This window comes from Cherax quadricarinatus, chromosome 40 (genome assembly GCF_038502225.1).
Source record: "Cherax quadricarinatus isolate ZL_2023a chromosome 40, ASM3850222v1, whole genome shotgun sequence".
Lineage (NCBI taxonomy): Eukaryota > Metazoa > Arthropoda > Malacostraca > Decapoda > Parastacidae > Cherax > Cherax quadricarinatus.
Window position 1 is genome coordinate 21,758,546 of NC_091331.1, and position 15,778 is coordinate 21,774,323.

The 15,778-nt window shown below is 39.9% G+C and overlaps 1 protein-coding gene across 1 annotated transcript in view; it reads right to left on the reverse strand.

Annotated features, from left to right (window-relative positions):
• LOC138853786 (cell adhesion molecule Dscam2-like) overlaps window positions 1–15,778 on the reverse strand; it is a 122,516-nt gene that overhangs the window by 76,192 nt on the left and 30,546 nt on the right. The window contains exons 7-11 of the mRNA XM_070092577.1: window positions 12,230–12,479; window positions 10,158–10,301; window positions 3,521–3,649; window positions 3,085–3,258; window positions 2,716–2,825 (exon numbers count right to left, since the gene is read on the reverse strand). Of these exons, the coding sequence (XP_069948678.1) occupies window positions 2,716–2,825; window positions 3,085–3,258; window positions 3,521–3,649; window positions 10,158–10,301; window positions 12,230–12,479 (807 nt within the window). The remainder of the gene's footprint in view (window positions 1–2,715; window positions 2,826–3,084; window positions 3,259–3,520; window positions 3,650–10,157; window positions 10,302–12,229; window positions 12,480–15,778) is intronic.

Consider the following 15,778-nt stretch of genomic DNA (forward strand, 5'->3'; position numbering starts at 1 on the left):
GTTGGGCCCGTTGTTGTTCACTATCTACATAAACGACATAGATGAGGGAATAAGTAGTGACAAAGAAGTTTGCCGATGACGCCAAAATAGGTCGTGGAATTCATTCAGACGAGGACATTAGAGCACTCCGGGAAGATTTTAATAGATTGATGCAGTGGTCGGCGAAGTGGTAGATGCAGTTTAATATAGACAATGCAAAGTTCAAAACATTGGACAGGAAGATAACCATGCCATATATAAACTAAATAATGTAGATCTTAATATTACTGATTGCGAAAAGGATATGGGAGGTCTGGTTGCAGTAATCTAAAACAAAGACAACAGTGCATAAATGTTAACAATAAAGTGAAAAGAATCCTTGGCTTTATATCAAGTAGCATAAATAATAGGAGTCCTCAGGTTCTTCAACTATATATATCTTTGGTTAGACCTCACTTAGATTATGCTGCACAGTTTTGGTCACCATATTACAGAATGGATATAAATGCACTGGAAAACGTACAAAGGAGGATGATAAAGTTGATTCCATATAACAGAAATCTTCCCTATGAGGACAGACTGAGGGCCCTGAATCTGCACTCTAGAAAGGTGTAGAATTGGGGGAATATTGAGGTGTATTAATGGAAAACAGGAATAAATAAAGGGGATGTAAACAGAGTGTTAAAAATATCTAATCAAGACAGGATTCACATCAATGGTTTTAAGTTGGAAAAATCAGGTTTCAGGAAGGATATAGGAAAACACTGGTTTGGATATAGGAAAACACTGGCTTCTATGACGGTACCGAGTATCGTCATAGAAGCTAAAACGTTGTGTAGTTTTAAAAATAGGTTAGAAAAATACAGAGTGGGTGTGGGTGAGTGTGAGTTGGACCTGACTAGCTTGTGCTAGTAGGTCTGATGCCGTGTTACTTCTTTAAAGTGAATGTGACCTGACCTGACTAGGTTTGGTCATTGGCTTAAGCCAGTAGGAGACTTGAGCCTGCCTCGAATGGGCCAGTAGACCTGCTGCAGTGTTCCTTCTTCCTTATGTTATATATATATATATATATATATATAAATATATATATATATATATATATATATATTTATTACATATCGACCGTTTCCCGCCAAGGCAGGGTGGCCTGAAAAAGAAAAATTTTCACCATCATTCACTCTATCACTGTCTTGCCAAAGGCACTCTTACACTACAGTTATAAAACTGCAACATTAACACCCGTCCTTCAGAGTGCAGGCACTGTACTTCCCATCTCCAGGACTCAAGTCCGGCTTGCCGGTTTCCCTGAATCCCCTCATGAATATTACCCTGATCACACTCCAACAGCACGTCAAGTCCTAAAAACCATTTGTCTCCATTTGCTATCTAACACGTTATCTAACATGCTTGCTGGAAGTCCAAGCCCCTCGCACACAAAGCCTCCTTTAGTCCCTCTCTCCAACCATTCCTAGGCTGACCTCTACCCTGCCTTCCCTCCGCTACAGATTTATACACTCTCGAAGTCATTCTATTTTGTTCCAACCTCTCTACATGTCCGAACCACCTTAACAAACCCTCCTCAGCCCTCTGGATAATAGTGTTAGTAATCCCGCACCTCCTCCTAATTTCCAAACTACGAATTCTCTGCATTATGTTCACACCAACATTTTCCATGTTGCAACATTCACCACTCATGCTTCAACACCTATATAAGAGCGTTGGTATAACTATACTCTTATACATTACCCTCTTTGCTCCCATGGACAATGTTGTCTCCAGACTCCTCAGTGCACCACTCACCTTTGTCCCCTCGTCAGTTCTATGATTCACCTCATCTTTCATAGACTCATCTGTTGACACGTCCATTCCTAAATATCTGAATACATTCACCTCCTCCATATTTTCTCCCTCCAACCAGATATCCAGTCTTTCGTAACCTAATTTTTATCACCTTGCTCTTTCCTATATTCAATTTTCTTGTTTTACATACTCTACCAAACTCATCCACCAACCTCTGCAACTTCTCTTCAGAATCTCCCAAAAGCAGTGTCATCAGCAAAGAGCAACTGTGACAACTCCCACTTTGTTAGATTCTTTTTCTTTTAACCTCAAACCTCTTGCCAACACCCGAGCATTCCTCTTACAACCCCATCTATAAATATATTGAACTACCTTGGTGACATCACACATCCTTGCCTAAGTCCTAATTTTATTGGGAAATCTCCCTCTCTCCTACATACTCTAACCTGAGCCTCACTATCCTCGTAAAAAGCTTTTCACTGCTTTCAGTAACCTACGTCACATTTGTAACATCTACCACATTGCCCCCCCCCTTATCCACCCTGTCATACGCCTTTTCCAAATCCATAAATGCCACAAAAACATCTTTACCCTTATCGAAATACTGTTCACCCATGTTTCACTGTAAACACTTGGTCTATACGCACTATCCTTTCTGAAGCCTCCTTGTTCATCTGCTATCCTACTCTCGGTCTTACACTCAATTCTTTCAATAATAACTACCATACACTTTACCAGGTATACTCAACAAATATATCAAACGGATATATATGTTGAGTATACAGATATATCAAACGGAATAATTTTTGACAAGCTATCTTACTGAAAGTGAGCTCACCGGTCTCTCACTAGCAGACACCTGGACACAAATTACAACACACAAGGTAAACACACAGTTTATCAAAGGAGATGATACAGTAAGACTCGGGTACGGACCTTGTCAGTGCGGGTCTGGTATATCGGGTACATGGGGATGTGGTTTGGATCTGGGGGCGCCGGGTCGGGTAGCTGGAAGGTGGCGTACGGGTAGATGTCCTCAGCGTTCTCTGTTGGGAGGGAGGGAGTGTGCCATCTTAGTCAGGAGCAACGTCTATGGCTTGGCTTAAATACTAACAGAATCATAATCTATTTGAGCACCTTCCTGACGGAGCTGCTGACGCAGATGATAATAGTGAATAAGGGAACACTGACGTCAGTCATGTTGGACGAGTGGAAGAACAGAGTCTACTTGACACAAGTCACAGAGAGAGAGGATACTTGTACGAGGGGAGAGACTGGTGGTAGGTGAGGTATGCCGGCACTCACCGGGTATGAGGTCGCTCTGCTGGTCCCTAGGCGCGGCTTTCCTGATGGTGGCGTAGTATTGCTCGCGCTGCGCCAAGTTGTGTTTGTTGTCGCGGGCGGCGGTGTTGGCGCTGCGCCCTGTGCCCTCGCTTCCTCCCTCTGCATCTCCCTCGCTGCCTCCCGACGGAGATGTCTCTGAAAAGGAAAATTATATTCATGCCAAAATCTGCGACTAAAGTCGGTTTACGTAGACTAAAAAAAAAATGAAATGTGTTTTTGCCATAAACAATATAATGATAGCCAAGGTCTAGGATAGGCTGAAATATAATCTAGTTCCTATTTCAGATTCATAGGGTGAAGCTGTGAATGGTTCCAGTCACGGGATTGCGGCATTCTAGCCTAACTCCAATACATATTGTAAACTAAACATTAGAGGAAAACTATGTAAAACACTTACTCCTCCTAACGCAGTAGCAGACGAGGGCGAGGGAGGAGGCTAGGGCCACCACGGAGGAGAGAAGAGGCAGCAACACCCTGACGGAGAGCCATTGGGGAGACGCCTTGCTTGACCACACAGGCGGCAACTCTGCATACACAGCAGAGCATTGTATGTGTACACACACTTTAAAGAGCCACTAAAAAAGGAACTCCCATTTTACTGCCAGAAGAATATAGCTGTGTTCTGATTCCCTTATCCTAAGGCATTAGTAAATATTTAATGTTAATTAACAAATGTTTAGTGTTACCTTGTAAATAGAAGAAATGATAAGTGCAGTCTGCCGCCTTTGTCACTGTACTACACAGATTCATAACGCTTATCCAACTAGAGTATTGCGAAAACTGATACACTGTATAAAATATAAATTTATTACACACACACACACACACACACACACACACACACACACACACACACACACACACACACAGTGGCCACTATTAGGTACAGGGTTGGGCCCACTCTTCCCCACCCCCAGAACAGCCTGAATTCTTCGTAGCATTGATTCAACAAGGTGCTGGAAAGTAATAGAGATCCTGGTCCATGTTGACATGATAGCATCACGCAGTTGCTGCAGATTTGTCAGCTGCACATTCATGTTGTGAATCTCCAGTTACACCACATGCCAAAGATCTGAGATCTGGTGACTGAGGCCATTCCAGTACACGCAACTCACTGTAACGTACGTGGAACCAGCTTGAGATGACATGTGCTTCGTGACACTGTGTTATCCTACTGGAAGTAGCCTTTGGAAGATGGGTAGACTGGCCATAAAGATGTGCACATGGTTAACAACAATACTGACGTAGGATGTGGCATTTAAACAGTAATCAATTGTTATTATGGAGGCTTAAGTATGCCATGCAAACATTCCCAGCCATAACAAAACTAACATTAGCCTGAACAGCTGACACAAGGCAGGATGGGTCCATATATACGTTATTTACACCAAATTCCGTCCCTAATATCTGATGTTGGTAGGGTTAGAATTTAAGATCACGGTAATAAGATCACAGTAAACAGGTGATATCACAATATGCACAATAACCACTGTGAAAAAAATAGTGAAATTCCAATCGCTTTCGTGATTTCTCACATTAACAAGGAACTATAACAATAAAAGATTAACAGGAAGGCACATAAGGACGAGACTACACCTCGCGGCCACCTCACAACACCTGACTTTTTATGATGTAGGTAGGTAGTCAAGGATCCGTGAAACACAGCTTATATTCTACCCTAGTATTAAGAATTTAACTTGTGTAATGTATCTTAAATTCTTCCCAATTTTTTTTGTGTGTATACGTTACGAATAATATATATATGCAGAATAACCACTGTGAAAAAATGGCCAATTTCCAAGTGCTTTCGTGCCTTCTCACATTATCAAGGAACTATAAAACAAAACATCAACAGGAAGGCATGTAAGGGAAAGACTACACCTCACAGTCGCGTCACAACACCCGAATGTATAGCACAACTGATACTCTACCCAAGCATTAAGTTTTTTTTATTTGTCTAATGTACTTTAAATTCTTCCCAAATTTTGTTAATTATAAATGACCCCAGATTATATAAACCAAAAGAAATATTCATATTTTCAAAAAATTTTTATCAATCATGATTCTATTATATTCCTGTCGACCACTGACTTGCTTGATATAACTTTCTCAGCCTTTCTAAAATCAACTGGATAGTTAAAATCTCTCTCATGAATAAACAGAGCATTAGAATCTTGTTCACTTCTAATGCTATATTTATGTTGCTTTAAACTAAGTTCAAGACTTTTACCAGTTTGACCGTAATGAACTTTTATCACATATTTAACAAGGAATCTTCCATGAGGGCAATTTTTTACCAAAATTTTTTTAACCGTGTCAAGATTTTTAAATAAAACTTTGATATTAAAATTCTTAAGAAGAGAAGGCATATCAACCAAGTTTTCATGGTAAGGGAGAACCAGCATATTTTTAGTTGAATAAAGTTGGTTGTCCCTTTTTGGATTGTAAAAAGTATTTCTTGCTATTTTAAAAGATTTATCAATTACATTTATTGTTTTTTTAGATCATTAGCTATTTCTTAAACTTTTGATATTTTTTCATCTATGAACTCTGGAATATAAATACGCAAAGCTTTCAAAATCATTGATGAGAATACAGACAGTTTAACTTTATCTTGATGTGAAGAATAATAGTGGACATAGGAACAGTTATTTGTAGGTTTTCTGTAAATTTTAAATTTGAATTCATTATTGCCCTTAATAATTAAAACATCTAGGAAAGGCAGCGAGTTATTTTCTACGAACTCAACAGTAAAGTTTATAGAATGAGCTATTTAATTTAACAAGGAAATGGATTATATCTACATTCTTAGGCATAACACACAAAATATCAACATATCTATACCACTTAGCTCAGTTAGGAAGGATTGTGTTAAGCAATCTTGTTTAAAAAAACTTCTTTGCTAAATTAAATAGCTATGCTCATTCTATAAAATATAATATATATATATATATATATATATATATATATATATATATATATATATATATATATATATATATATATATATATATATATCAATAACAATACTGTGACTAGCCGGGAATCGAAACCGTGTTCGTGGTTACTGCTTGTGAGGCTAGAACACCATACGGGGAGTAGAATGAAATTTGCTCCGGGGCACCCACACCAACGTATGTCCTCGGATCACAGTACAACACCTAGCTCTGCTGGGTGCGTGATTCTTTTAGGATTGTATGGGTTAGAGCACCGTGAATTTTTGCTCACCATGAGGCGGGCTAAAACAAAACGGGTTCGATCCCCCGGCTAGTAGCAGAGTTGCTACTGATTAAATACCACTTGTTCGTGGTTACAATACTTACACACACACACACACTATATATATATATATATATATATATATATATATATATATATATATATATATATATATATATATATATATATATGCGCAATAAGATCACAGTAAACAGGTGATTTCAGAATATGTAAAACAACCACTGTGAAAGAATAGAGAAATTCCAAGCGCTTTCGTGACTACTCACATTATCAAGGAACAATGAAAGTAAAGCATCAAAGGAAGGTATATAAAGGGGTAGCCCACACCTCACTGTCAGATCCCACAACAAAGAAGCAAATAACTGTTCCTATGTCCACTATTATTCTTCCCATCAAGATAGAGTTAAACTGTCTATTTTCTCATCAATGTTTTTGAGAGCTTTACGAATTTGTAGTCCAGAGTTCATAGATGAGGAAATATCCAAAATTTATGAAATAGGTAATGATTTGAAATACCCAAGAAATGTAATTGATAAATCTCTTAAAGTTGCTAGAAATACTTTTTACAATCCAAAAAGGGACAACCAGCCTTATTCAACTAAAAATATGTTGGTTCTCCCTTACCATGAAAACTTGGTTGATATGCCTTCTCTTCTTAAGACTTTTAATATTAAAGTTGCATTCAAAAATCTTGATACAGTAAAAAGAAACTTTTGATGAAGAATTCCCTCCAAAATGCTGATGGATGTGTCTATAAGATTCCTTGTAAAATTTGCGATAAAGTTTATTACGGTCAAACTGGTAAAAATCTCGAACTAAGATTAAAACAACATAAATATAGCATTAGAACTGGACAAGATTCCAATGATCTTTTTATTCATGCAAGAGATTTTAACCATCCAATTGATTTTCAAAAAGTTGAGAAAGTAGTATCAAGCAAGTCAATGGTCGACAGGAATATAATTGAATCTTGTTTCATAAAAAGCAGTTTTGACAATAATATGAATATTTCCTTTGGTTTATATAAATTAGATCCATTTATAATTAAAAGAATTTGGGAAGAATTTAATAATGCATTGGACAAATAATAAATTTTTAAATTTCTTATTTCTTGGGTAGAATAGTTTGTTGGTGGGTTGTGTGAAGGACCTGTCTAGTTCGGCCGGCGGGCCTGCTGTCTCGCGTCAGGTGCTTCTTTGTTGTGGGATCTGACAGTGAGGTGTGGGCTACCCCTTCATACCTTCCTTTGATGCTTTACTTTCATTGTTCCTTGATAATGTGAGTAGTCAATAAAGCACTTGGAATTTCTCTATTCTTTCACAGTGGTTGTGAATATATAAATATATATATATATATATATATATATATATATATATATATATATATATATATATATATATATATATATTATATATATATATATATATATATATATATATATATATATATATATATTTTCATGCAATAAAATCACAGTAAACAGGTGATATCAGAATGTGCCAAACAACCACTGTGAAAAAACAGCAAAATTCCAAGCACTTTCATGACTTCTCACATTATCAAGGAACATAATTCCTTGATAATGTGCTTGCAATTGTGCTATTCTTTCACAGTGGTTGTTTTGCACACACACATTATATATATATATATATATATATATATATATATATATATATATATATATATATATATATATATATATATATATGAGTGTGCAGGCGCGCGTGCGGGCATGCTTCGAGAGAATTCAATTTAAAGGAACACAATATTGGTGAGATGAAACGAAAATGTAAAAGCACAAAGAATAACGGGATTCTAGAAAAAGAAAAAACTTTTGAGTGGTTGTTTCATAACAATACATTGTGTCCGTCTAACAGTATAGAATATATTTATAGTGAGAGGCAAGTTTTATCTGACCAGTGAAAAGTTGACATACATTCCAGACTTTCGTGAAAAAAAATGTGACCTTACAAAGGTCATTTTAATTTTTATGGAGAAGCGTTAATCCCATAAGGGTCACACAGCGCTTCGGAAATGGGAGTCACTCAGGTTTGATCCAAAGAGTTCCTTGAAGGAGCTTTGATAAATTAGACACATGTGCAACTCTTGGGTATCTTTATTATCTTTATTAATTTATCTTTATTAATAAAGATACCCAAGAGTTGCACATGTGTCTAATTTATCAACGTGTCGGTTCTGTGAACCATTCATCTACAATTGAAGGAGCTTTACAAATGTAGGAGTTACACTAATGACCTGTCTACTACACGCAAATCACTGACTGTAAATCACTTGCATACTAAGAATAACACTTTAATCCCTAAAACACAGAGAGAGAGAATAGTAAATTTAGTTATATACACAGATACACTTCTCGGTACCCTTCGTTCAAAGTTACAGTAGTGTGCTTATTAACTGGGACAGTAATAAATATGACATTTTTTTGGAAAATTAATATTTATTTGAAAAAATACAAGGCAATGATATGACAGATAATTTATTTAATAAGAGATATGCTATCTTTTGCTTTTATAAGCATTGCTACACACTTCGGCATAGAAATGACCAATGTTGAACACATTTTGGCAAGTTCATCGTCGTGGTATCAGGTCCTAATAACAGAAGCAATTAGCTTCTTCATTGATGAACAGTCCTGGCTCGCAATCCTGAGTTTACTTATTGCCCATAGATTCTCAATTAGGTTGAGGGCAGGAGAGTTTCCAAGCCAATTTAGAACGCTTGGAGCAAGATCCTGCTGGAAAATGCATTCATTATCCATCAGGAAAGTTTCTATCCACATGGAGCAAGATCCTGCTGGAAAATGCTTTCATTTTCCATCAGGAAAGTCTCTATCCACAATGGGAAGCAAATGAGTTGCCAGGTCTGCCATGCATTTGTCACTGTTTATCGTTTCCTCAACAATAACAAGCCATCTAGGGCCTTTAGCAGTAAAATTACCACATAACTTGTTCTTCTAAGGTGGGTATTTTGGTACTTGTTGGATGTGTGCATTCCGAAGAAGTTAGGCTTCGCTAACCTCTTCACTACCACTGACCTGTACCCGTGTACTTCAGAATGCGCCTCCGTCCGATAATATATTTTTTTCCATTCATCTGTCGTCCATCCCTTATGACAAAGTGCCCACCGCAGCCGTTTTTTCTTCATAGGAGCGGTCAACAAGTGTTTCTTTACAGGCTTTCTAGAAGTTCTGCCAGCTTTAAGGAACCATCGTTAGACAGTTGAAAAATCAACATTTATGCCAGCTGAAGCCAAATCTCTCAATAGATCCTAACTGGTTTTCTTGGGAGCCTTCACACTATTTCTCATAACCTTGTTATCGTGAGGTGCTGTCTTGCGTTTTCTTCAACATCTTTCTCGACGCAGCGCTCCACAATTACCAGTGTCATCAGCTCTCTTCAGAATCTGCCCAACAGTTGACTTTGTTAGGTTCAAATTTTCGGTGATCTAATACTCAAATCAGCATGTTTTCTAAAAGCTACAATACTTGCACGCTTCCTAGGCATAAGATCCACCATGAATTTCAGTAGTAATCATAAATTGAAACTGAAAATTTCGCAAAACCACATTTACTCATTGAGCATTCTTGCAGGAATAGCCTTACAGAACAACAGCCGTCGTAGCCCTGACGAGTCGCAGGATAACACCATAGCTGAAGAACCCAAATTAATTAAGCCGGAGACTAAGATATATTATGAGATAATCACAAAATTTACTCCTGTCCCAATTAACTTTCACACTACTGGAAAATGAAGGGTACGAGTGCGCGCGCTTACCTCCTGTAGGTGTGAGGGTAGTGAAGGTGTAAGTGTGTGTAGTAGAGCCAGCACTGGCCACTGCTGTCACCCTCAGGGCGTAGGGTGATGCTGGCAACAATCCCCCGACCTCCACCCTGCGAGCCTGGGGGTCCCCACTCGACACTGTTGCCACACAAGGGAGAGCAAGCTCTGTACTCTTTGATAGGTTTAACGGGATTTTCATATCTGGTAAACACGTTCGGTTATATGGACGAGAAAAAAAATTCAACAAAAAAATGACCTTCCTACACCCCCCTACCCCAGGAGTTATTGGGAAAAATGTTTCAAAATTGGAATCTGGAATTCTTCGCAAGCGATCTGACGTAAATCTACATTGACGATGCAATCAAATTATTCATTATGATTTTTTTTGTGATGAAGGCAGCAGGAATAAGAGACATGCTATGTATATACGTATACACACACATATGTATAATATAAAATCCTGAACTAGTGAGTGTCTACTATATATATTTTAGAAGCCAGTGCGATTTAACTGCATCCTATTTCAAAGCCTGGCCTCGGAATTAAGTACAGTGATTAGCTGGGATTATCCAAGCTTGATCTTTTATTTGGCCTCTTAAATTTCTAATTGTTGTGAGTGAGCCAAATGAGAGTCAAGGAAGGAATTATAATTCCTGAAAATTATCAACTGGTAATTATCAATCACTGATGGAATTAGGACCTAGTGATGGCTGCCCGTCTCGAAGAATAATAGCTTTTTTGTTTTGGATAAGCCAGGATGCCTGTGGACAGATTCCACTTTTTAATTGTGGCACCTTGGAAGCAGTAGTCTTGTACATAACATGTCCAAGCGGTCTGGAAATAATTCTTCCGGGTCATTATTATAATGGTAACTTAGCGCTAAACCCAAAAGGGTCACTCAGCACTTTACTGTGGGTCAGTAACGACTGGGTCGAGGGAAGAGCTAGAGATTATTAATTCTTATATTGCAGACACTAGCATCATTATCTGATCATGTAAAGATTTTATGAGCATGTTGCAACCCAATGAAAGTGTCACCAGGCATCAACGACAGTGAGCAGGTAATCTTAGCAATGTTCCCAGGAGCCCTGTCATCTAGGTATATTTTCAGTATCATCACACCAGGATGCCGTGTTTTCCAGACAGAGAGCTCAACAACATTGGCAATGAAGCCTCTTATGTTAGAAGACAGTGCGTTGATGGACTGCCTCTTCAAATTTGCACTCTACTCAACTTGGCGATGGTAAATATTGGTTGTCCTTTTTAATAGAAAACAGGAGGCCTGGGCTTGGGTCGGACAGTAGAGGGAAATGACCCCCATAAGCGACTATAGGAAGCAATTACAAACAGCCCTGCTATTTTATATAGCCCACGAAGCCAGATATGAATACATACTTCTTTGTTTGGCTGGAAACTGAGGCGTCCTCTTGACATCCTTACCTGCAATAGTAATCGTACTCCATGTCTCAAAAGTAAGTTGATGACTGTGTACTCGTACACTGTGTACAGCTGGACCACTGCCTCAGTACTTGGGAGAGACTAATCCACTACACATCTTGTTTTTTTTTTCTGATTTAGCATTTTTAACTTTGTTGTCTTTGCCATTTACCTTCAAGATGAGGTCACTGCTGAGCTTGGAGAGTTTATATCTGCCGGGTTGCTGAGTCCAGCGGAGCGGAGGGATCTCAACATTATCATTGTGTTAATGGTAAACATTACTGACAAGTAGATGATGAAGACGTTTGCAGTGCTTCACCTGAGCAGCAGGCTTCTTCAGTCGAACGGTGCGAAATGCATATTGGAAACAATTGAAGTTGAGCTGTTCAGCCCCTCTCCTTTGTAAGAAGTGGAGAGGTAATTTTGACGTCTTTAGTCTCCCACTCTTAACAGAAGTAATTCATTACTATAGTGCTGATCAACGAAGATTTGAAATAAGCACATCCAACCTTGCTTCTCTCCCTCCCCTTTCTCAATATCTCCCTCCCTTCACCAGGGGATCCCTGCCCCTCCCTCTACCTCAATCTCCCGACCTCGGTTTTCCAACAATTTTCCTTCCTCATTCTCACCTTGCACCCAGTGAGGGTCGTCTCGCTGGCGGTACTCCAGCACCATGTGTGTTATGGGGCAGCCCCTGGCCACCCACGCCCGGGGAAACACCGTCACGCTGGACGAGTTGGGCGTGAGGAACTGTAGCGAAGGCGGGGGCTGCGGGGCGCCCCCGAGGGTCCTGACGACGGCTGTGGTGCTGGCGGGGCTGGAACCCACGCTGTTGTGGGCCACAACGTACACGTGATAGCGGGATCCACACTCTAGCTCCTGGAAATACACAAACACGCTCTAAGTCGACGTTTTAATGACCGACATTCAAGTATTTTTGTCAACATCAAGAGTTTACATTTTCTTCAGAGGAGTTAAGAGAGTTTAGCTCTGATAATGAACTTCTTGGGGGAGTCTGTCTTCAACTTGCGCCGGTAACGTGATTGTTGACACCCCCCCTCCCCCACAATGTTTGGCTGGTGAAGACTCCCTCCACAAGACATTTCTTCCTTTCCCTAACACAAAAGTTAAGCTGGAATCAGCCACAAAGTTGTTCTGCAACACAGCTCTGTATAAGGGCACTTGTGTCCTGGGAAGGTCTGGTATATTAGGATGATTATTATTCGATCTTGATTAACGCTGTGAAATAGCTCATATTACTGTTTTTATAACTTCTTGGTATGATAACATGGCGGAATGTAAATAGACTTTGGCGTTAATATTCTAGTATGTTAATATAAAAGGGAGGAGTTTTATGATTATTTTTTTTATAGAATGGTGTGAATGTAAACTAATAAATGTTGTAATATTTCAAATTGATTCTTGGATGAGTATAGTCGCAGGATAGTGTGGAGGATATCCTTGCTAAGTATGGAAATAGACTGTGTTAGTTTGGTACTATAATGAGTCTGATGATGAGCAGAGTTATTCTGGTGATAGTGTGGCTAGTTATGATATCTTGAGACTGGGGCATCCAGTATCTGTCACCGTAGTATCTGAAGTACTAATCGCCTGATATTTTCACATCCTAGTTCTGTCAGGGGACTCTAGCCTCTATGGAGACCAAGTGGTGAATTTTCCTATGGGTGCTAACCTGTAGCCAGGGGTTAGGAGTTGAGAGGGAGGGGAGGAGGACGAAGCGGCACTGCGGAGGCCTTAATTAATAAGCTCAGGGAAAGTAGCTAAGAGAAGCCTTGGTTGGGCACATTCTCTGAGGCTGTATGTGTATGTGTGTGTGTGGGGGGGGGACAAGATTCTGTTGGGGATAGCCTAAGGCTCTGTGTGAGGTCTTGGGACCTGGGGCTAGAGTGGTCTACTTAGGACCCTAGTATGTAATGCAAGTGAATAGTCAACTGGCCTCATTATGTTGTATTTAACTATTTCAGTTATCTTGCATCTTCTCCAGTTTGACCAAGTATTGTTGTAATTAGTATTAATAAATTATAACAGTGTGAAATATAGTATTTACTTTCCCTATCTTTTATTTGTTGTGTGTAAGGCTGATTAATGTGCACCTACTTCACTGGAAATGAGCAGAGTCCTCAGTAGTGTGCTGTCAGGTGAAATGTTGTCCTCACTGCCTTAACTCATTACTCTCACTTTCCCATACTGAGGGTAAGAAGGATTTGTCTTTCCCACCCATGACACGACATGGTTGGCAGCGGTGTAGGTATACTTTTTATTACATAATACCGGCCCATGTGCTTTATTAAGATTGCTCCACTAATAAGCTTATGCCACCAAGTGTTACGCTACCATTTTTTTTTAAGTGATAGCGCATAATGTGAAGAAAAAATAATTAGTTTTGTTTTTGGAAAACGTGAATTAATATCTAGCAGGCTGAAATAATGTGAAAGTTTCCTATAGACCCAATGTTTGTGACCGTGTTGTGACCTTCGTGATCTGTGCTGCTGCATAATTCTCAGCCCCGCCCTCAGAGAAGGTTCCTTGATGTTGGTGAGGGCTCTTGTTCTAAGGAATTAGACTAATGCTCAATTTTTTGAATCAAGCCTGAGGCATTTCATTCCTTGAGGCGCTGTTTGACCCCTACGGGCTTAGTGCTACCCCCATGAATGTTATAATAATAATGATTCTTAGCCATGTTGTATTTGTCAGTTTCAATTTTTTGTTTTATCTGTATATGGTACAGGAGGTCTGGGTGCTGATAATGTTTAGATGTGTAGGGAGAGTAATGAGTGTTTTTCTTGTGAGATTTGGAGGAAGTAATTGCTAACCAAAAATTAAATATGTGAAGAGTAAGACGTCACCCACATCGCGTGTCATCCACTGGAGAACTGCTTAGGTGTATCCACCACTATCTGAGGAGTCACCCATCTGAGTTACTCACTGTAGTGGCTGTCACCCGCGGCCGTCACAAAGCCAGCCATATCAGGAGCTGTTACCCAAGACTCCCACCATCTGATGATAGTGACCCATCACCTACCCGTTGCCTGTAACCCCTTTGCCTTGCTGTTACCCAACTGTTGTGTTATTGTCCTGGTCTGTCACCTGTTGTAATGGTACCTGTGATTGTTACCCGACTACTGTCACCTGTCTGCCGCCACACCCAAGGATACGTCTGTGAAAGTGACCTAGTGGTTGATTCACTTGTCTGTTATCACCAAGCTGCCGAGTCAGTGCCTTGACCTATTAATATAAAGTGGGTGCCCTGTGATTATCAACCTCTGGCTTCCTGAGTCACCCGGTGTTACCCAGGGATGGGTGACTTGCTGTTAGCTGTCTGCAGTGACTTATTGGCTAGTCACCTCATCTAATCTGCCCACTGCCCACCCACCATTTACCAGTTATCTACCAACTACCTGGAACCCACGACTCGCCCGTCACACAAAATTTACTCACTATAGCAACTACCTGTGATGCCTCTCATACTGCCTTTCCCGCCGCTGACAGTAATTAACTGGGATGCTGTTACGACCTATGAAGAGTTGCTGCTGTACTGAGAGCTGTTATCCTGCTGCGCTAACTGGACTGTTGTTGTCTGGCTATTGGTGGAAATGATGGCCGCTATGATGGGGTGAAGTACAAGGGATGCTGCCTGGTGTGTAGGGGAGGATTGCCTGGCATTCCTTAGAGATATGCTGGGCTGGACTCAAGCAGTTGGTCCCAATCATCCTATTGCATGCCTGTCTACCAGGATATACCGTACTAAGACAAACTATTGTGGTAGTGGCCCAACCTTCACAAAGTCGCCTGCCTGCTGCTACTGGCTCAGTATGGAACCTACCTTCTGTTTTGCTGGCCTACTTGTACTACTGGTATGGTACTGTCCTGCCAGCCAGGGTTCAAAGAGGAAGTGTGCGTAATGTTCCTAGCACTACCTTCAACCTGCCAGAGGTGTCTGTTACCTGTGTGGAAAGACACGACCTTAGAAATGGTCCGGCGACCCAGGGCACCCAGAATTGGTACAGTATAATAGAGTTTCTAGCTGCGATGATCTTCCCTCTCGTAGCATAACAGTTGGGTTGATACATTAAATAAAGTAATACAAGATACTGGAGTGTTATAACAAAAATTAGGCATATTCATGTACAATACTGGTATACCTTACTCAGATCACA